This window comes from Somniosus microcephalus, chromosome 23 (assembly GCF_052327205.1).
Source record: "Somniosus microcephalus isolate GS21.2 chromosome 23, FLI_Smic_1.0, whole genome shotgun sequence".
NCBI lineage: Eukaryota > Metazoa > Chordata > Chondrichthyes > Squaliformes > Somniosidae > Somniosus > Somniosus microcephalus.
This window is the reverse complement of record NC_141009.1, coordinates 14426407-14447560: the sequence shown is the minus strand read 5'-3', so window position 1 is coordinate 14447560 and position 21154 is coordinate 14426407. Positions and strand designations below refer to the sequence as shown.

The 21154-nt window shown below is 50.4% G+C and overlaps 1 protein-coding gene across 1 annotated transcript in view; it reads right to left on the bottom strand.

The window, feature by feature from the left end:
* The window catches only part of LOC147101672 (adenylate kinase isoenzyme 1-like), a 191884-nt gene that overhangs the window by 152777 nt on the left and 17953 nt on the right, over positions 1-21154 (bottom strand). Inside the window, exons 3-5 of the mRNA XM_085965447.1 lie at positions 16482-16668; positions 9418-9579; positions 565-737 (exon numbers count right to left, since the gene is read on the bottom strand). Coding sequence (XP_085821573.1) covers positions 565-737; positions 9418-9579; positions 16482-16668 — 522 coding nt within the window. The remainder of the gene's footprint in view (positions 1-564; positions 738-9417; positions 9580-16481; positions 16669-21154) is intronic.

The following is a 21154-nucleotide window of genomic DNA, read 5'->3' as shown; positions in this document are numbered from 1 at the left end:
CTGTCGGAGGTGCCGTCTTTCGGATGAGACGTTAAACCGAGGCCCTGTCTGCTCTCTCAGATGAACGTAAAAGAGCCCATGGCCACTATTTTGAAGAAGAGCAGGGGAGCTATTCCGGTGTCCTGGCCAATATTTATCCCTCAACTAACATCACAAAAAAACAGATGATTTGGTTGTTATCTGATCGCTGTTTGTGGGAGCTTGCTGTGCGCATATTTGCTGTCATGTTTCCCCATATTACTACAGTGACTACACTTCAGAAGTACTTCTTTGGCTGTAAAGCGCTTTGGGACATCCTGAGGTCGTGATCAGCGCTCTATAAATGCAAGGTATTTCTTTTATTTAAATATTGTATTTGAGATTACTCTGATTTTGAACTACCCATTCTTTGCCCTGGAGGAGTACTAAATTGACATTAATGCAATAAGCCCAAATTCAGATCAATAATTAACAATCATTACTAGAACCAATTCCCTTCCTGCTCCGACACCCAGCCCGGTTTGTAAAGATTTTATTTGGATTTGGATTGTTTATATTTGCTCTGTGCCTGATCCGCTCCCTTACTGGAGGTGCCAATTCCCCATTGGCGATGATCTGTGAGATGAGCTCCCACTTCCGGTCGCTGGTCGCGTGGTGCAGCATCTGTCGACGTAAGATCTCTCCTACCGAAATGGACTCAAATCCGTATCGCCGGGCCATCTTGGTGCTCTGCGTTCCCTTCCCGCTCCCAGGCCCGCCTGTGGAGGGGCAGAATTCAAAACCGGTTAGGAGTAAAGTCCAGAGCAATGCAAATTGGCCCTGGTGCATTCATGCTACATTGGGGGGGGGGGGGGGGTGGCGGGGTGATGGGGAAGAGAAGACGCTCCCACAATGCTGTTAGATAGGGAGTTCCAGGGCTTTGACCCAGTGACCATGAAGGAACGGCGATACGTGTCCAAGTCGGGACGATGTGTGACCTGGAGGGGAACTTGGAGGTGATGGTGTTCCCAGGCGCCTGCTGCCCTTGGGCTTGCATCCCGCTCCCTGCAGTGTCCACACATCAAAAGCACTTCATTGGCCGTAAAGCGCTTTGGAGACGATCCTGAGGCTGTGATGGGCGCTATAGAAATGCAGGTTCTTTCTTTCACTTGTCATTCAACGCCAGCTAAAAATCAATCCTTCACTGCCTCCTTCTCCGCTGTGCCACGTCATCCCTTGGTGGCCTGTTGCAGTCGCCCCATCCTAACTCTGTGTCAGTGCGAAAGGAGGCCTCTCTCTAAACATTCACTTCTTAAATGGAGGTGGGAGGACTCCACCAAGGCTGGAGAGCAGAAGACGAGGTAAATCAGGAAGCAGTGGTTAGCTCGCATCAAGCTTGGGGTTTAAAGGCCTGTAGACTGTAAGAGGAAGGGGAGGCTGAGCTTCATTTAAATTACATTTCAATTCTTTATTTTTAAACACAAGTTGTATGTTTGGATCCACCGTGTCTCCATATCTTTCACTGCCAATCCTTCCTCCTCTCCGCTCCTGATGTACTTGACTCCTTCTACCACAAGTGGCAGTCACCCTACTTGAGCAAGGTGCTGGCCGGAGGGTGGGGGGAAGGGGTGGGGTGAAGGGGTGGGGAGAGGGGGGAAGGGGTGGGAAGAGGGGGGAAGGGGTGGGGAGAGGGGGGAAGGGGTGAGGAGAGGGGGGAAGGGGTGGGAAGAGGGGGGAAGGGGTGAGGAGAGGGGGGAAGGGGTGGGGAGAGGGGGGAAGGGGTGGGGTGGGGGGAAGGGGTGGGGAGAGGGGGGAAGGGGTGGGGGGAAGGGGTGGGGAGAGGGGGGAAGGGGTGGGGAGAGGGGTGGAGGGGTGGGGTGGGGGGAAGGGGTGGGGTGGGGGGAAGGGGTGGGGAGAGGGGGGAAGGGGTGGGGAGAGGGGGGAAGGGGTGGGGAGAGGGGTGGGGTGGGGGGAAGGGGTGGGGTGGGGGAAGGGGTGGGGAGAGGGGGGAAGGGGTGGAGGGGTGGGGTGGGGGGAAGGGGTGGGGTGGGGGGAAGGGTTGGGGAGAGGGGGGGAAGGGGTGGGGAGAGGGGGAAGGGGTGGGGAGAGGGGTGGGGTGGGGGGAAGGGGTGGGGAAGAGGGGGGAAGGGGTGGGGAGAGGGGTGGAGGGGTGGGGAGAGGGGTGGAGGGGTGGGGAGAGGGGTGGAGGGGTGGGGTGGGGGGAAGGGGTGGGGAAGAGGTGAGGTGGGGAAGGGGAGGGGAGAGGGGGAAGGGGTGGGGAGAAGGGGTGAGGGGGAAGTGGTGGGGTGGGGTGGAAGGGGTGGGGGGCGGGGGTGACTGGCACCTGTTCAACAAGGTGTCAAGTACATCAGGAGAGGAGAGGAGCAAAGATTGGCAATGAAAAATATGTGGACATGGTGGATCTGAACAAGTGGCCATTCAGTATTTGTGTACCTTGACGGCAAAGGCCCAATTTTAACCTAACCCGTCCAGCTGGAACGAGGGTTCAAGGCCTGTTTAACACCCCGCCATCAGGGGAGTGTCCAGATCGCTGCCTGTTCCCGCGTGCAGTGGGCGGGGAGTTTAGGTTAAGTTACAATCGGGGCTCAAGTGTCTCAGAAAAGGAGTTTCACCATTTCAGCAGCTGCCTGAACAATGAGCTGGAGGACTATAAAGGGCACGTCAGTATAACTGGATCTCACTAGTGATACATGACTGAATCACAGGAGTCCGCGCTCAAACACCAAACTGCTTACGTTTACTGGGGCAGAATTACACTCGGTTTTGACTGAGGCTCGGTTTTACTAAATACCACATCTGTCGCCAAGGCGATCGGGCCAGGCTCCGGTTGGCCAAGCGATGAAACCTCTCATTTGCTTAGTTCTATGTAATCACATGACCTTCCCTCGCTCTTCCTTCTACAGCCCACAGGCTTTTAGAACCCAAGCATGAGTCAGCAAACCACTCCACTCCTTCTTGATCTGTCTCGCCTCCCCCGCAACCCCCCCTCATTCTTTTCCATTGTTGCAGGTGTCTTGGACCTTGACCTTTCACCTGGACATCTCAATTAAAAAGAAATAAAATGAAGAAAGCTGCAAACCGGACAAGTGGCTATTGAATTAGCGATTCGATTATCCATCCCGGGTGAGAACTCATCAGCATAGTTACAATGGAGAGAGGCCGTTTGTTTGAGAGCCAGCCCATACAAAAGGCATCAAGGGGCATGGGGAGAGAGCGGGAATATGGTATTGAGATAGAGGATCAGCCATGATCGTGTTGAATGGCGGAGCAGGCTCGGAGAGCCGAATGGCCGACTCCTGCTCCTATTTTTCTATGTTTCATACCAGAAATGCGAAGGTATACCCATCAGGAAAGGATGAACAGGCTGGGTCTCTTCTCTTGAAAAGAGAAGGCTGAGGGGTGACCCAATGAAGGTCTTTAAAATTATGAAAAGTTTTGGAAGAGTAGACACAGAGAGAATGTTTCCACTTGTGGGGAAGAGCAAAACTAGAGGTCATCAATGCAAGATAGTCACCAAGAAATCCAATAGAGAATTCTATAGAGAAATCAAATACAGGAAACTCTTTTTTATCCGGCACCGACGGGACCGGCGTGGTGCCGGTTGATCAAAAAGTCCGGATTACAGAGAGGTATACTTACCAAGGTACGAGAGCCCCGTACATGGCCACAGGTGCAGGAGCCCCGGTTACACGGCCACAGGTGCAGGAGCCCCGGTTACACGGCCACAGGTGCAGGAACCCCGGTTGCACGGCCACAGGTGCAGGAGTCCCGGTTACACGGCCACAGATCCAGGAACCCCGGTTACACGGCCACAGGCGCAGGAACCCCGGTTACACGGCCACAAGTGCAGGAACCCCGGTTACACGGCCACAGATGCAGGAACCCCGGTTACACAGCCACAGGTGCAGGAACCCCGGTTGCACGGCCACAGGTGCAGGAGTCCCGGTTACACGGCCACAGATCCAGGAACCCCGGTTACACGGCCACAGGCGCAGGAACCCCGGTTACACGGCCACAGGTGCAGGAACCCCGGTTACACGGCCACAGGTGCAGGAACCCCGGTTACACGGCCACAGGTGCAGGAACCCCGGTTACACGGCCACAGATGCAGGAGCCCCGGTTACACGGCCACAGGTGCAGGAGCCCCGGTTACACGGCCACAGGTGCAGGAACCCCGGTTGCACGGCCACAGGTGCAGGAGCCCCGGTTACACGGCCACAGATCCAGGAACCCCAGTTACACGGCCACAGGTGCAGGAACCCCGGTTACACGGCCACTAATATATAGTAAAACTTACCTGAACCTACTCCTGAATTTTGCCGGTTAAGAGAGATTTCCGGATATTTAGGTGCCGGTTAAAAGAGAGTTTCCTGTAAGAAACTTCTTTACCCAGAGAGTGGTGAGAATGTGGAACTCGCTACCACAGGGAGTGGTTGAAGCGAATAGCAGAGATGCATTTAAGGGGAGGCTAGATAAGCATCTGAAGGAGAAGGGAACAGAGGGTTACGTTGATAGGGTACTCGGTAAAATAATGGGACTCAAGGCGGATAAATCACCTGGACCTGATGGCTTACATCCTAGGGTCTTGAGGGAAGTGGCGGTAGGGATTGTGGATGCATTGGTAATAATTTTCCAAAACTCCCTGGACTCGGCAAAGGTCCCGGCAGACTGGAAAACTGCTAATGTAACACCCTTATTTAAAAAGGGCAGTAGACAGAAGGCTGGAAACTATAGACCGGTTAGCCTAACATCTGTGGTAGGTAAAATTTTGGAGTCCATCATTAAGGAGACAGTAACAGGACATTTGGATAATCATAATTTAATAGGGCAAAGTCAGCATGGTTTTATGAAGGGGAAGTCATGTTTGACAAATTTGCTGGAGTTCTTTGAGGAAGTAACGTATAGGGTGGATAAAGGGGAACCAGTGGACGTAGTGTATTTAGACTTCCAAAAGGCATTTGACAAGGTGCCACACAAAAGATTATTGCTTAAGATAAAAAATCACGGGATTGGGGGTAATATTCTGGCATGGATAGAGGATTGGCTATCTAACAGAAGGCAGAGAGTTGGGATAAATGGTTCATTCTCAGACTGGCAATCAGTAACTAGTGGTGTTCCGCAGGGGTCAGTGCTGGGTGCCCAACTCTTTACAATCTATATTAACGATTTGGAGGAGGGGACCGAGTGTAACATATCAAAGTTTGCAGATGATACTAAGATGGGCGGGAAAGTAGTGAGTGAGGAGGACATAAAAAACCTGCAAGGGGACATCAACAGGCTAAGTAAGTGGGCAGAGATTTGGCAGATGGAATACAATACTGGAAAGTGTGAGGTTATGCACTTTGGCAGGAAAAATCGTAGAGCAAGTTATTATCTTAATGGCAAGAAACTGGAAAGTACTGAAGTACAAAGGGATCTGGGGGTCCTGGTGCACGAAACTCAAAAGGTTAGTATGCAGGTGCAGCAAGTGATTAAGAAGGCCAATGGAATGTTGGCTTTCATTGCTAGGGGGATAGAATATAAAAATAGGGAGGTATTGCTTCAGTTGTACAAGGTATTGGTGAGACCGCACCTGGAATACTGCGTACAGTTTTGGTGTCCATACTTAAGAAAGGACATACTTGCTCTCGAGTCAGTACAAAGAAGGTTCACTCGGTTAATCCCGGGGATGAGGGGATGGACATATGAGGAGAGGTTGAGTAGATTGGGACTCTACTCATTGGAGTTCAGAAGAATGAGAGGCGAACTTATTGAAACATATAAGATTGTGAAGGGGTTGGATCGGGTGGATGCGGGGAAGATGTTCCCGATGATGGGTGAAACTAGAACTAGGGGGCATAGTCTTAGAATAAGGGGCTGCTCTTTCAAAACTGAGATGAGGAGGAACTACTTCACTCAGAGGGTGGTAGGTCCATGGAATATGCTGCCCCAAAAAGCTGTAGAAGCTACATCATTACATAAATTTAAAACAGAAATAGACAGTTTCCTAGAAGTAAAGGGAATTAAGGGTTACGGGGAGCGGGCAGGAATTTGGACATGAGTCTAGGTTCGGATCGGTCATGGCCCTGTAGGTGTCTAATTCTGTTAGATTCAGGAGATGGTTCTGTGATATTGGATTGGCGGTTAGGATCAGATCAGCCATGATCTTATTGAATGGCGGAGCAGGCTCGAGGGGCCGATTGGCCTACTCCTGCTCCTATTTCTTATGTTCTTGTGTTCTTATGTTCTTATTTAGATGAGGAAAGACGGGAGGAGGCTCGAGTGCAGCATAAACGCCGGCATGGACTGGTTGGGCCGAATGGCCTGTTTCTGTGCCGTATATCATACGTAATCCGATGTACTGATGTACCAACGTGCCCACGTGCTGGGGAGCAGTCATCACCTCCTCAGTGTCAGGATTGCCCGTTGACAACAACAGCATCTTGCCTTCATATAGCGCCTTTAAGGTAGCCATCTACCGCAAGGCGCTTCACAGGAGCGTATTTGAACGGACGAGAGCGCTCTTGCTGCGGAGTGGTTTGGGCAGTCAGGCAACTTGCTGACAGAGCAGCCTAGTCACGTCGGAGAGAGGCCATTTAAAAGCTCGGCATTTGGCTGGCAATCCGCTTATTAGTCCCACCCTGCTCACATTAACCACAGCCAGGACTGAACCGTGTAATTATTGCATCTGAGCTTTGTTTACGCTGATATGAATAACCCCCTCTAATTGACTGCATTTTAATATTAATAAACAAATATCAGCTTCCTTTTCAATAAATAATTTCATGAGCACTTTATTTTAAAGGTGCATGTACTGAGACCAGTGTTGAAACACTTTTTAAGTAAAAAAAAAAGATAAACAGAGAGATTGTATCATATCTGAACTCAGATTTCATTCAAACAGCTAATGAAACCTGTGAAACGCCTTGGGGACTTTGAGTATGTTAAAGGCGCTATATAAATGCAGGTTGTTGTTGTTGTTGACCTTGGGAAAAATACGCAGCCGCAAATTCCTCTTTATACTCACCTTCTCCATCCAGAATCCTTTCTGGTGCATTCACAGTTGGCATAAGCCAACAAAGAAATGGAGGACCACCAATATCACAACCCAGAGCTTCGAACATTGCACCATCTGTCGCCCTGTCTCACTGATCAACCTTGCAACATCTCACAGGGACTTGACCCATCTGCCTTATCCTTCCACAGAAACCTACCTTTCCCTCCCTCGCAGCACCTAGCGGCCTCTTTATTGCTGCTCGCAGTGTTAGCCGGCTCCACTGGTCAGCCCGCTCGCTTTGCAGTGATCCCGCGTGTGTGTGTGTGTGTTTGGGCTTCGATCTGACCACGTGTGGCCATTTTGCTTCGCCGCGCTAAACGCGCAGCCTTCCTCTGGGCCTCGGAAGGAGGGCAGCGCAGATTCGCCAGCGTGTTGCCAGGGCTCCGAGGGTTAGATTATGAGGAGAGATTACATCAACTAGGCTTGTATTCCCTGGGATACAGAAGGTTAAGTGGTGATTTGATTGAGATTTTTAGGATTTTGAAAGGGCATTGATAGGGTAGATTAGAGAGATATCTTTTCCGCTGGTGGCGGGGGGGGGCGGGGGGAGGGGGGGGGGGTCAGTCTAGGACAAGGGGGAAATAACCTTAAAATCAGAGCCAGGCCATTCAGGAGAGAAGTTAGGAAACACTTGGTGGTGGGTCCTGCACTATGAGCTTTGACCTTTCAACTTGGTTTCTCAAAAAAAATCACCTTTTTTTCTCACAGCATGGCACCCGTGTTTAAAAAAGGTACCAAATCTCACCCAGGCAGCTCGAGGGTCTGTGTCAAATGGGTGATTCAGTCGCCCAGAATAAGATCTTAATTTCCCTACCGCCCAGGTTTTCATGAGCTGGAGGGAATTAAAATCCCCCCCCTGCTTTAAGGAACCGACCTCAGGAAAAAAAAGTAGACACGTCACCCTCAGTAAAAAGATAAAAGAAAGTCTTGCATTTCTATAGTGCTTTTCACGACCTCGGGAAATCCTAAAGTGCTTTACAGCCAACAAAGTACTTTTGGAGCGTAGTCACTGTTGTTTTTTTTTTATTCGTGCACGGGATGTGGGCGTCGCTGGCTAGGCCAGCCTTTACTGACCATCCTCAAACTGCTCTTGACTGGCTCGCTGGGCCATTTCAAAGGGCAGTCTAAGAGTCAACCACATTGCTGTGGGTCTGGAGTCACATATAGGCCGGACCGGGTAAGGACGGCAGATTTCCTTCCTTGAACGACATTAGTGAACCAGATGGGTTTTTATGACAATCCGGTACTTTCATGGTCACCATTACTGACACGGGCTTTTTATTCCAGATTTATTTAATTAACTGAATTTAAATTCCACAGCTGCCGTGGTGGGATTTGAACTCACGTCTCTGGATCATTAGTCTAGGCCTCTAAGATTACTAGTACTAGTTGTAATGTAGGAAACACAGCAGCCAATTTGCACACAACAATCTCCCAGAAACAGCAATTAAATAATGACTGGATAATCTGTTTCAGGTGTAGGGATAAATATTGGGCAGGACACTAGGGATAACTCCCCTGCTCTTTTTCAAATAGTGCCACAGGATCTTTTACACCCACCTGATAGGTTTAATGTCTCATCTGAAAGACGACACCTCGGCAGTACTCCCTCAGCACTGCATTGGAGTGTCAGCCTAGATTTTGTGATCAAGTCTCTGGAGCGGGACTTGAACCCACAACCTTCTGACTCAGAGGTGCGAGGGCTACCCACTGAGCCACGACTGATGCTATATTCAGTGAGCACGTAATATGGTGAAACAATTAACAGTACCCTGGGATATATAACCAGCACAATGTACTGGCCACACCACAGTTAGTACACCTCGAGTCTCTTCGCAAGCAAGCGGAAGCCAAGCGCAGGCAGCACAAGGAGCGCACGTCAACCCAAGCACCCCACCCACCCGCCCCTTCAACCACCGTCTGCCCCACCTGTGACAGAGCTTGTCGGTCCCGCATTGGACTCATCAGTCACCTGCGAACTCATTTTTAATGTGGAAGCAAGTTATCCTCGGTTCCGAGGGACTGCCCTAAGAAGAAGAGTGACATGAATCAGTCATTCATGAAAGAAAGACTTATGAAATAATACTGAGCGGCCTGCGGGTGGCGCTGTCCAGGGAGAATATAAATATTCGGGCATGGGCCCAGCTTGCGCAGGACATTCTTAACAGGAACTAGTGAAGGACACAACTAGACCTCCATGTTGTAAAACAGTTGATTAAAGCTTTGTTTAACGCTTAGACCAAGTGCCTAGTAGTTTTCTTACATCAAAGGGTATTGTGTTGGTCAACCTCCCAGGCAGGATAGTAGAGGCAAAAACAGTGAGGTTATTTAACATAGAATCAGATGCCATAAATAAGACAGCTAATGAACTAGAGCAACACAGAAACAAAGGCGAGACTTACCAATGACAAAAATAATGCACGGCCTTGTTTTGGTTGGGTCGAACACATCATATTCTTGAATCAGTCCAGAAGATTCCGTCATATCAGAATCACTTTCAATTGAAAACTGGGCCTGGATTGGGGGCAAGCGGTCATAGCGGCGATAAGGAGCAACTCCTGGCTCTAACAGAGGAAAACATTGATGAGTAAGGTGCAGTAAAGGTCAAAAGGTGCATCAAGTATCAAGTCTGGTTTAGTCCCATCCATTTGCCCGGGATCCTTGGTACAACTCCAGGTTGATCAGATAGAAATGATGAAGGAAGCCTGGGGCAACTCAAGCAAGTGTTTCCGTCCCCCTCCATTTCCTCCCCCAGCCCCCCTGAAGGAGCTGATTCTTGCTGCACCTATGGTCCCGTAGTCACCAGCAACCCCTCCAGTATCTCAGTCACATGAAACATCTTATTGAAACATATAAGATACTGAGGGGGCTCGACAAGGTAGATGCAGAGAGGATGTTTTCCCTTCATGGGGAAATCTAGAACTCGGGGGCACAGTTTCAGAATAAAGGGTCGCCCTTTTAGAACTGAGATGAGGAGGAATTTCTTCTCTCAGAGGGTCGTAAATCTGTGGAATTCTTTGCCCCAGAGAGCCGTGGAGGCTGGGTCATTAAATACATTTAAGGTGGAGATAGACAGATTTTTGCAAGATAAGGGAGTGAAGGGTTATGGGGAGCGGGCAGGGAAGTGGCTTTGAGCTCAAGATCAGCCATGATCTTATTGAATGGTGGAGCAGGCTCGAGGGGCCAAGTGGCCTATTCCTGCTCCTATATCTTATGTTCTTATGACTGAGCTAATCCATGTATCAGCCTAGACAGTATCACAGGCCGAAGGCTTCACAGGCCTAAAGCACTGAGGCTAACCGTAGCAACCACAACTGCTGTCCAAGATCAACTTATTCAACACAGACTTAGGATTGATCCTTGAATCAAATGAATCACAAATTCAGTTCTGGCTTGTGTAGCCGAGTATCATGTTAAAGAGTACGCCCACCCGCTGCCTGAGCACTTGGGAAAGCTCTCAATTAAAGTCCACGGTGGATCTTAATCTGCAGCACAAAGCTATTGTTCAAGGAACATTCTTTGTGGCTCAGAGGAGTGTGGCACCAAGCCATATGAACCAAGAATCACACCAGTTGAAACAAAGAGGTAATGGGAACTGAACAAGACCGGCTTGGCTCTAACCCTGGCATGGGCCTGGGTTTAATCTCTATCTCAAGCTGTAAGTTTCTGATTATTAATACAAAATGTAGGCTGTTCCGGAAAGAGCACAATATTATCAGCTGACGAACAGCAATCAGCTTGAGACAGACACTTAATTCCTCTCTGTAAACAACAGATAGGAACATGAGGGATTTAAAAGGAAGTTAATTGTTTAACTGTGAGGCGAACTCTGTCCAATACTTTTGTAATTGCCACTCTTATACAGAACAATTATCCAACGCACTGTTTGTATAAAGAGCTGAGTCATCAGCGAATGCTTAGTATCTTAAACTCCAAATCTAGGCATTTAATAGATTTTCTTTCAGTGTATTACTTCCAAAAGTTTCTAAACGGGCTAGACACCCAAAAATATAATCTGCCTCTATCCAAAAGGTGTCTAACATTACAAATATTCAACCCTGATCAGCGGCACTCACAGATGAGCTGTGTCACCTGTGGCTCAGTGTGTAGCAGCCACGCACGGGAGTCAGAATGGTTGTGAGTTCAAGTCCCACTCCAGAAACCCAATTCTAAGCTTACAGTGTAGTGCAGTGCTGAGGGAGTGCTGCATTGTTGGAGGTGCTGTCTTTCAGAAGAGACATTAAACCGAGGCCCTGTCTGCTCTCTCCAGTGGATGTAAAAGATCCCACAGCCACTATTTTGAAGAAGAGCAGGGGAATTCTCCCCGGTGTCCTGGCCAATATTTATCCCTCAATCAACATCACCAAAAAAACAGATTATCTGCTCGTTATCACATTGCTGTTTGTGGGAGCTTGCTGTGCACAAATTGGCTGCTGCGTTTCCTACATTACAACAGTGACTGCACTGCAAAAAGGTACTTCATTGGCTGTAAAGCACTTTGGGGATGTCCTGAGGTCGTGAAAGGCGCTATAGAAATGCAAGTCTTTCTTTCTTTCACAACCTGCGACCCCGTCCTCAACCAGATATCTTTTGAAAGAAGTTCGGTGATGGGATTTACCACCCTCCCTCAGCACCGCACTGAAGTGTCAGCCTGGATTATGCGCTCAAAGTCTAACGACCTCGCACCCACGAGCTTCTGACTCAGAGGAGCGGCCACCACGCCCGAGCCGAGGCTGACACTCTGGGCTCTTTGTGGTGAGGGTCATCGAGTGCCGTGGAATGGAACAATTCTTATTTTTATTTCACCCAGTCTCAGCATCGAACATTCTGAGGTCAGGTGCAGGTAAAAAAAAAGCCCTGTGGCTCCCGGAGATCGGCCATAAAAATAGAACGCTTCAGTGGTAAAACCCCAGCCATGTCGCTGCCCTGCCTTTTCCTCTTTCAGATTCCGACTGACCTGCTGTGCGTTTTCAGCACGTTGGCCCGGATTTTACAGGGGGCCTATGATGGCGTGTACGCACGGGGGACGCCGCCAAAAGCGCCCCGCAGGTTCCGGGTTTCCGTGTGGGCGAAAACCCGGAACTTGCGATCTGTCAGGTTTCTGCCTGGACAGATCGCACGAATCCGCAGAAAGTGGAATTTCGCTGGCGGAGAGTTGGGCTATTTGCCCAACTACTGCCCAGCGAGTGCCCACCAAACACTTAGGCCTTCTTTTACCAGCGTAAGGGTTTAAAGAAATGTTAAAATAACATTTTTTTAAATGATTTAAACATTCCCTTACATTTAAAATTAGTTTAAGTTATTTCTGTCCCGTTTAAATTTTATTTTTCAAAAAATTTACATTTTTATTTTAAGTGTTGAATTCAATGGTATTTTAATTAATTTTGAACCTGTGATGATTTATTTTTATTTAGGTTGTGTGAAATTGTAATTTTTTTTAGGTGATTCCTATTATGCTTATTGGGATTCCGTATGTAAATGAAATCCCCACAAGAACAATAGGAATCCCCCTTTTTCATTGGTCGGGCCGGCCGACGTGATTCCAGGGATGCTTGCGAACCGCGTACACCCCCCGGGATACGTGGGCCTTTACGCAAGCGTACGCCTGCAGGTCCAGGAGCGCAAGTGTTCGAAGGTCCGGAGGCAGCAGGTAGTTGCGGAGTTTTCTTGCGGTTCGGAGGGGTTCGCCCGCGACAAGCCTCCGACCGCAATTTCCAGGCCGTTATTGTTTTTATTTCAGGCCAGTTACAATGTGGCTTAGGTGCAGAGTAAAACTCCCTCTACACTGCCCCGAGGACATTCCTGAAGAAAACTGGCATTTCTATAGCCCTCCTCACATAAAAAGAATATCTCAATGTTTGACAAGGGGAAAGAGGTGAACACAGAAGGAAGGGGAGGAATTTGCAGGAAGGGGTGGAGTGAGGGGGGTGGCAGGGGAGAACACCATGGGAACAGCTGAAGAGGTAAATTTGTAGGAGCCCTTTGAAGGTGGAGAGAGTGATAAAGTGAGGCAGAAATTCCAATCCCTACGGATGTGTATGCGCTGTGTACTCACCCGTAGGACCAACAGAAATGCCAGTTTTAGGCATGCACTGCACATGCGCTTGAAACCGGCATTTCCGATCTGTCAAGAACGCTCTTAACAGATCCTCCGCCTGTCCGGGAGCAGGGCCTCTGCGGGTGGAGAGTTCCATTTTTTGGAGACCCTCCACCCGCAGAAAACACTTACAATTCTTGCGCCTAGTAAAAGCAGGCATAAGGCCTGCTTTACCAGACACCATGGGAACAGCTGAAGAGGTAAGTTTGTAGGAGCCCTTTGAAGGTGGGGAGTGTGACAAAGTGGCTTTTTGGAAGAGAGTTCCACAGGGCAGTGAGCTGGAAGATTAGGCCGTTTCAATTCTCAGCTATTTCTAGCTATTATCGAGAACCACTGGCCAGCTGTACCCACCTGGGGTCGGACGTCGACCACATCAAAATCCGGCAGCTCACCACTGCCAAGATTAAGCACAAAATATTACCAAAGGCACTCTGCTACTGGTCACTGATCCTGTGTTTAGATCGAAACAGACGGCATCACAGACACGGTTAAGCTCCACTTCTCCTTCCACAGCTGGCTTCCTGTTTTCCACAACCAGTCATGTTTCGCATGCAATTCATCGATGCCATGTTTGCAATTCAAGAATTAACCAGAGGAAAGCAATATCTGGGGGGAGCAACATCTGGGGATAGTAACATCTGGGGGCTTCACCAACGGCTCAGAAAGCTTTGCTTTGTGCCCCAGTTTTCTCTCCTGAAGGGGCTCCACCCTTGCTGGGCTGCTGTTCTAAAGGATGCCGGCTGTCCCCTTGTCGCCCATTCAAGTAGCAATTCTTAAAGGGCAAGTCTAAACAGGGGCGTGTCAGCGTGGGGGAGGGGGAGGGCGGGGGCATCGCAAGCAAACCAAGACCAGGCCTCGCCCAACATCTGTTAAAGTGGACTTTCCAGCTGGGGGCGGGGGGGGGGGGCGGGGGAGGGGTCACTGGATCAGGAGTTGGTGCCATGGCCGAGACCAGCTGTAGCACCCCCGCCCCCGCCCCAAATCCCACCCAGGCGGAGATCAGCTAACTCAGCAAACCTGGGACCTTCCTTGTCTGTGTGGCTCAGTCCCACCCTGGGCTCTGCTTGTACCCACTAGACCAACAAAGGAGGTTCAGGGAGTAAAGGGGAAAAATTCAGTTGTTTGCGCCTCCCGTTAGCGCCTTAAGAGGGCGCTAATGGAGCGCAAAGCAACTAGCGCCCGGGCGTGGCGATGTTTGCGCCGCTCGCTAAATTAACTAGACTTTTGCGGCGGCGCTAAGCACTACCGCCACGATCTCCTGCGCCGGCAGATCGTGACATCAGTCGAGTGCGCAACGCCCCGGTAGCGCCCCGGATCGGATATTGAGTGGCACCCCCTGCCTTACCGCCTGCTGCTAGCAACGACAGGTTGAGGGGAGCGTTCTGCTGTCAGAAAGGGACTAGGGGAGCGCTACTTAAAGGCGATCGCTTCCTGCCTTTTTTTGTTGGTGACATTTTTGCACCACGCATTCTGAGAGAGAGACTGCAGGAGAGATTCAACGCTGTGTTCAGGAGTTTTGGGCACTGAGCAGCACTTTGCAGGTTCATTTTGATTTACCCTTCCTTGCTTCGCCAGCGCTCTGAGGTAGCGCCTCGCTCCTCGGCCATTGCGCCTTAAGACAGGTGTGCAGCGCCTGATTTAGCACTCCAATCACCTCCAGGAGCGATAAAAGCCAAGTTTGCTGTCGGAGGCGATAATTAGCGCCAGGCGCTAAATTTTGCACACGGCCGATAATGGAGCCCCAAAAGGGGCGATACTGAATTTTTCCCCCTAAATGTAAATGGCGCGTTTCACAGCTGCACAGGTAAACCGGAGGGTCGGGGAGCGGGGAGGAGGAATTATGAACTAAAGAAAGAAAGAAAAAAGAGAGAACTTACATTCATATCGCACCATTTTCACGGCCTCAGGACGTCCCAAAGCGCTTTACAGCCAATGAAGCACTTTTGAAGCCTAGCCACTGGTGTAATGTTGTAACCGAAGGCCAAGGTTCCTCAGTGATAACATATTTATAATGTGACTGAGTATTTCTGTGGATTTTTATCCTACCTAATCTTGTTGGGCTTCACTCGGCTTGAGGGAGAGTTGACACTGCGCTGGCTTCTAGGGCCAAGGTGCTTGGACGCAGCTCACTAATAGACTTTTAGGAACAAACTGTGAAGCCCCTGCGTGCTTGGGCCTACGTGAAACGCCACCGGCTCTGTTTTGGTAAACTCCTTTGTGTCTTTGCAAAGAGTTTAGCGCAATGATGTAAAGCGCGTCGGTTGTGGAGTCACTTTTACGTCGTTGCCGTGGCGATGTACACAGCTCCTCTCCACTTTTCCGGACACACACTAAAAAAAAAGGTACTTGGGCAAGGACTGGCCTTTTAATCAGATCTAAATGCTTTTTAAACCCAACTGGAATTGGGCCCAGGTCTTTCATTAGCGTGCTGCCGCCGCACCCCCCCCCACCTCCTCCACACTGCAGTCAGGCCTATCAAAACAGGCTCAGCAGCATTCCATTTGTTATATTCTCTAGAGTTTAGAAGAATGAGAGATGATCTCATTGAAACATACAAAATATTTACAGAGCTTGACAGGGTAGATGCAGAGAGGCTGTTTCCCCTTGTCTGGGGTCACAGTCTCAGGATAAGGGGTCGGCCATTTAGGACTGAGATGAGGAGAAATTTCTTCACTCAGAGTGTGGTGAATCTCTGGAATTCTCTACCCCAGAGGGCTGTGGAGGCTCAGTCATCGAGTATATTCAAGACAGAGATCGATAGATTTTTGAATATTAAGGGAATCAAGGGATATGGGGATCGGGCAGGAAAGTGGAGATGAGGTAGATCAGCCATGATCTTATTGAAGGGCCGAATGGCCTAAAGAAAAAGAAAGACTTGCATTTATATAGCACCTTTCACAGACGTCCCAAAGAGCTTTACAGCCAATGTAGTACTTTTTTTTGAAGTGGAGTCACTGTTGTAATGCAGGAAACGCGGCAGCCAACCCGCGCACAGCAAGCTCCCACAAACAGCCCCGTGACAATGACCAGGTAATCTGTTTCTGGTTATGTTGATTGAGGGATACCGGGGAGAACTCCCCTGCTCTTCTTTAAAATAGTGGCCGTGGGATCTTTTACGTCCACCTGCGAGAGCAGACTGGGCCTCGGTTTAATGTCTCATCTGAAAGATGGCACTTCCGGCAGTGCAGCACTCCCTCAGCACTGTACTGGGAGTGTCAACCTAGATTTATATACCCTGGAGTGAGATTTGAACCCACAACCTTCTAATTCAGAGAGTGAGGGTGCTACCCACTGAGCTACAGCTGACACAGCCCCCTGCTCCTAGTTCTTATGTTATAACTGAAGTTTAACTTGAATTTGTTCATTCACCTGCTCGAAATATTGGCTTCTTCCCTTGCCCGCCATTGATTGGAGGTAATGGCCGACGTTCCTGGGTGATAAATGTGTCCCACTTCACTTTCTCCGGCCCTCCTAACTCTCGAACCCTCTGCAAACATCCCTCGAGGTATTCTATAGGATCCTCAGGCCGATAGTACATCAGCCCCGACAACAGGCTCTGTTGGGCAGAAAGGAAAGTTACATTTCTCACAGTCTTCAACTAAAAATGGAGATGCATTTTTCACGGCTTAGATCTCGCTCAATTTAACATCTCATCCATTTTAAATCTCTCTGCCGCTGCCTCTCCTTAGCAGCTCCACACATAGCAACGCCAAAAGACCAGAACCTCAGGGCTCCGGCAGCAAAAAGGTCACTGTTTCTAAATGTCCTTTGTAGAATAATAGAATCTTAGAGTTATACAGCACAGAAAGAGGCCCTTCGGCCCATTGTGTCCGCGCCGGCCATCAAGCCCTCTATTCTACTCTACTCTATTCTAATCCCATTTTCCAGCACTTGGTCCGTAGCCTTGTATGCTATGGCGTTTCAAGTGCTCATCTAAATGCTTCTTGAATGTTGTGAGGGTTCTTGCCTCTACCACCCTTTCAGGCAGTGAGTTCCAGATTCCAACCACCCTCTGGGTGAAAAAGTTTTTCCTCAAATCCCCTCTAAACCTCCTGCCCCTTACCTTGAAACTATGCCCCCTGGCTATTGACCCCTCTACTAAGGGGAAAAGTTCCTTTCTATCTACCCTATCTATGCCCCTCATAATTTTGTACACCCCAATCAGGTCCCCCCTCAGCCTTCTCTGCTCTAAGGAAAACAACCCCAGCCTGTCCAGTCTCTCTTCATAGCTGAAACGCTCCAGCCCAGGTAACATCCTGGTGAATCTCCTCTGCACCCTCTCCAATGCAATCACATCCTTCCTATAGTGTGGCGACCAGAACTGTACACAGTACTCCAGCTGTGGCCTAACTAGCGTTTTGTACAGCTCCATCATAACCTCCCTGCTCTTATATTCTATGCCTCGGCTAATGAAGGCAAGTATCCCATATGCCTTTCTAACCACCTCATCTACCTGTCCTGCTGCCTTCAGGGATCTATGTACATGCACACCAAGGTCCCGCTGATCCTCTGTCCTTCCTAGGGTCCTACAGCACAGAAGGAGGCCATTTGGCCCATCGTGCCTGTGCCGGCTCTTTGAAAGAGCGATCCAATTAGTCCCGCTCCCTCCTGCTCTTTCCCCACAGCCCAGCAAATGTTTCCCTTCAAGTATTTATCAAATCCCCTTTTGTAAGTTATTATTGCACCTGCTTCCACCGCCCTTTGAGGCAATGCATTCCAGATCATAATAAATCGTCGCGTAAATGTTGTTTTCTCTCATGTCGCCTCTGGTTCTTTTGCTAATTTGTGAAGGACGTCCCTTTAAGAGCTATTCAGAGCTTCCCTCCAAAGGCCAAGTTGGCAAATGTAGCTAAATGCAGAGCAGAATAGTCCAAGGTTTAATCCCCTGTCTGTGCTGAGAAAGAAAGACTTTTCTAGAGCGCCTTTCATGTCCCAAAGCACTTTTACAGCCAATGAGGTACTTTTTGAAGTGTAGTCACTGTTGTAATGTAGGGAACGCGGCAGCCAATTTCTGCACAGCAAGCTCCCACAAACAGCAATGCCATAGTGACCAGATAATCTGTTTTCTGTGATAAGAAATAGGAGCAGGAGTAGGCCATTCGGCCCCTCGAGCCTGCTCCGCCATTTAATAAGATCATGGCTGATCTGATCTTGGTCTCAACTTCACTTTCCTGCCTTTTCCCCATTACCCTCGACTCCCCTGTAGCTCAAATATCTGACTATCTCCGCCTTAAATATATTCAATGATGACTCCGCCTCCACAGCTCTCTGGGGTAGAGAATGCCAAAGATTCACGACCCTCTGAGAGAAGAAATTCCTCCTCATCTCCGATTTAAATGGGCGACCCCTTATTCTGAACTTATGCCCCCTAGTTCTAGATTCCCCCACGAGGGGAAACATCCTCCCTGCATCTACCCTGTCAAGCCCCCTCAGAATCTTATATGTTTCAATAAGATCCCCTCTCATTCTTCTAAACTCCAATGAGTATAGGCCCAACCTGCTCAACCTTTCTTCATAAGACAACCCTTTCATCCCAGGAATCAACCTCGTGAACCTTCTCTGAACTGCCTCCAAGGCAAGTATATCCCTCCTTAAATAAGGAGACCACAACTGTACGCAGTACTCCAGGTGTGGTCTCACCAACGCCCTGTACAGTTGCAGTAAGACTTCCCTACTTTTATACTCCACCCCCCTTGCAATAAGGGCCAACATTCCATTTGCCTTCCTAATTACTTGCTGTACCTGCAGGCTAACTTTTTGTGTTTCATGTACGAGGACCCCCAGATCCCTCTGTACCGCAGCATTCTGTAATCTCTCTCCATTTAAATAATATTTTGGTTTTTTATTCTTCCTACCAAAGTGGATAACCTCGCATTTCCCCACATTATACTCCATCTGCCACCTTATTGCCCACTCGCTGAACCTCTCTATATCCCTTTGCAGACTCTTTGGCCTAGAAATTCATTGACGCCACTTTTGGGGCGCTAAAGTGGGGCGTCCGCTAAAGTTTGCGGCCGCCGCCAAATCTAGGCCACTTCTCCGATATTCATTAGCTTCGCCCTACTAGTTCGGGCGAGCGCTAAAACTGCTGCTGGACGCCTCTCTTTGGGCGCTAAGCCGGAGGTGGTGATCGATAGCGCCGAGGCCGGGCGCAGCGCAGGTGCGGCCATCTCGTGACTGACAGCAGACACCCTGGCGCCGGCCAGCTCTTAAGGGGGAAGGGTCGACTGTGTCTGCTGCCACGCCCTGGATAGTGGAGCCCTCCAGCTAGGCCTGAACACTGCTGCTGAACCCAAATAGCGCCTGAAGACATGGAGAAGGCCCGTGAACGTGCGCAGCGCTTCTCAGAGCGTGATCTGAGTGTGCTGATTGCTGCTGTGGAGAAGAGGCGCCATGTTTTGTACCCGGACAATGGCAAGAAGGCAACGGTCCGCGTCTACAGGAGAGCCTGGAGGCATGTCGCCAGCAAGCTGTCAGCCAACAGCGACGTCCCCAGGAGCGGTGCCCAATGCCGCAAAAAGTTAAATGACCTCACACGCATTGTCAGGGTGAGTACCCTTTCCAATGACCTCCTCATCCTTGCATGTGCACCTCACATTATGGGCAAAGGGACCTGAAAGCTCTAATGGCCAGCCTTCATCCAGCAGCTATGGCACAGGCATGAGCATCAATTGCACATTCTGCACTGAACACACTGGCCAGGCTATTCCACCATGGGAGGCAGTGCACACCAGATCATGGCGACACACTGGCCAGGCTATTCCACCATGGGAGGCAGTGCACACCAGATCATGGCGACACACTGGCCAGGCTATTCCACCATGGGAGGCAGTGCACACCAGATCATGGCGACACACTGGCCAGGCTATTCCACCATGGGAGGCAGTGCACACAAGATCACGGCGACACACTGTACTTAGAGGCCGTCCTTTCTCTTGCAGGCCAAGCTGGCGAATAATCGCAAGAGCCGGACTGCGACCGGGGGAGGCCGACCCCATATCCAGCCACTCACCGACCTGCAACATCGCGTGGAGCGCCTCATGGGTGACCGGGTGATTGGGCCCGTTGCATGTGGAGATGCCGACCCTGTTCTGGGAAGCAATGGTAAGGACATCACCTTTTGCACCTCTCTCGTCCCACTTGCGCATCAGATCTACATCCTTTGCCACTGTCCGACCAATGCGCTGAATGCCACCACTCATGCATCCCGCACTGATGCCCTCTCCTCACTCTAAAGCTACTCTTGTGCCTTCCTGCTTTCAGATGGTCAAGAGGAGGTCCCTCAACTTGCCAGTGACAGACCCTCCGAGGAGGAGCAGGAGGAGGAGCAAGAGGAAGGCGGCCCATCAGGGGAACCCTCAGCCGCGGCCACCCAGGCCAATGTAGGGGACACGTCTTCCCTGGAGGGCAGCGTGGCGGAAGTGTCGAAGGGGAGGGGAGCTCCTGGGACCTGCGTGCTGCAGAAAGGCGGGAGGGGGGTGGAAGCTCGGCGGCCTTCTCCCCAGAGGGGTGATGCGTCGGAGGGGAGTCCAATTGCTGGGCCCAGCGGCCTCCAGCAACGCAGGAAGGGTCGGCCAGCTCGGCGGCCTTCTCCCCAGAGGGAGAGTCCGGCCTCCAGTCAGGAGATGCTCTTCGCCGAGGAGATGGAACGCCTCGAAGACTTGTCCGCGGACTCGGAGCGCCGACACACGGAGCTCATGGCGGCAGTGGCACGGTTGCCTGAGTCCATCGATTCCCTCTCTCGGAGTGTGGCCAAGTTCGGGCCCTTAGAGGCCACCAGTCGGGCGGAATACCGGGCAGATCTTTCAGCGACTGGCCAGGTGATTAGTGGTGCCGTCCAGTCACTGGCTGCTCTGCTGCGGTCAGTGAACAGGTCAACACGGGCACTCACTGCTGCCACACTCGCTGTGTCAGCCAGGCATCGCCAGGGCACCCGGCGCGCTGCAGCAGCACATCGGTCTGTCCCTCGGCAGATTGGTGCGCATGCTGCAGTGCTGGCCCGGGTGAGTGCCAGTGTCTCAGGCGACCAGCGAGCGCCTGCC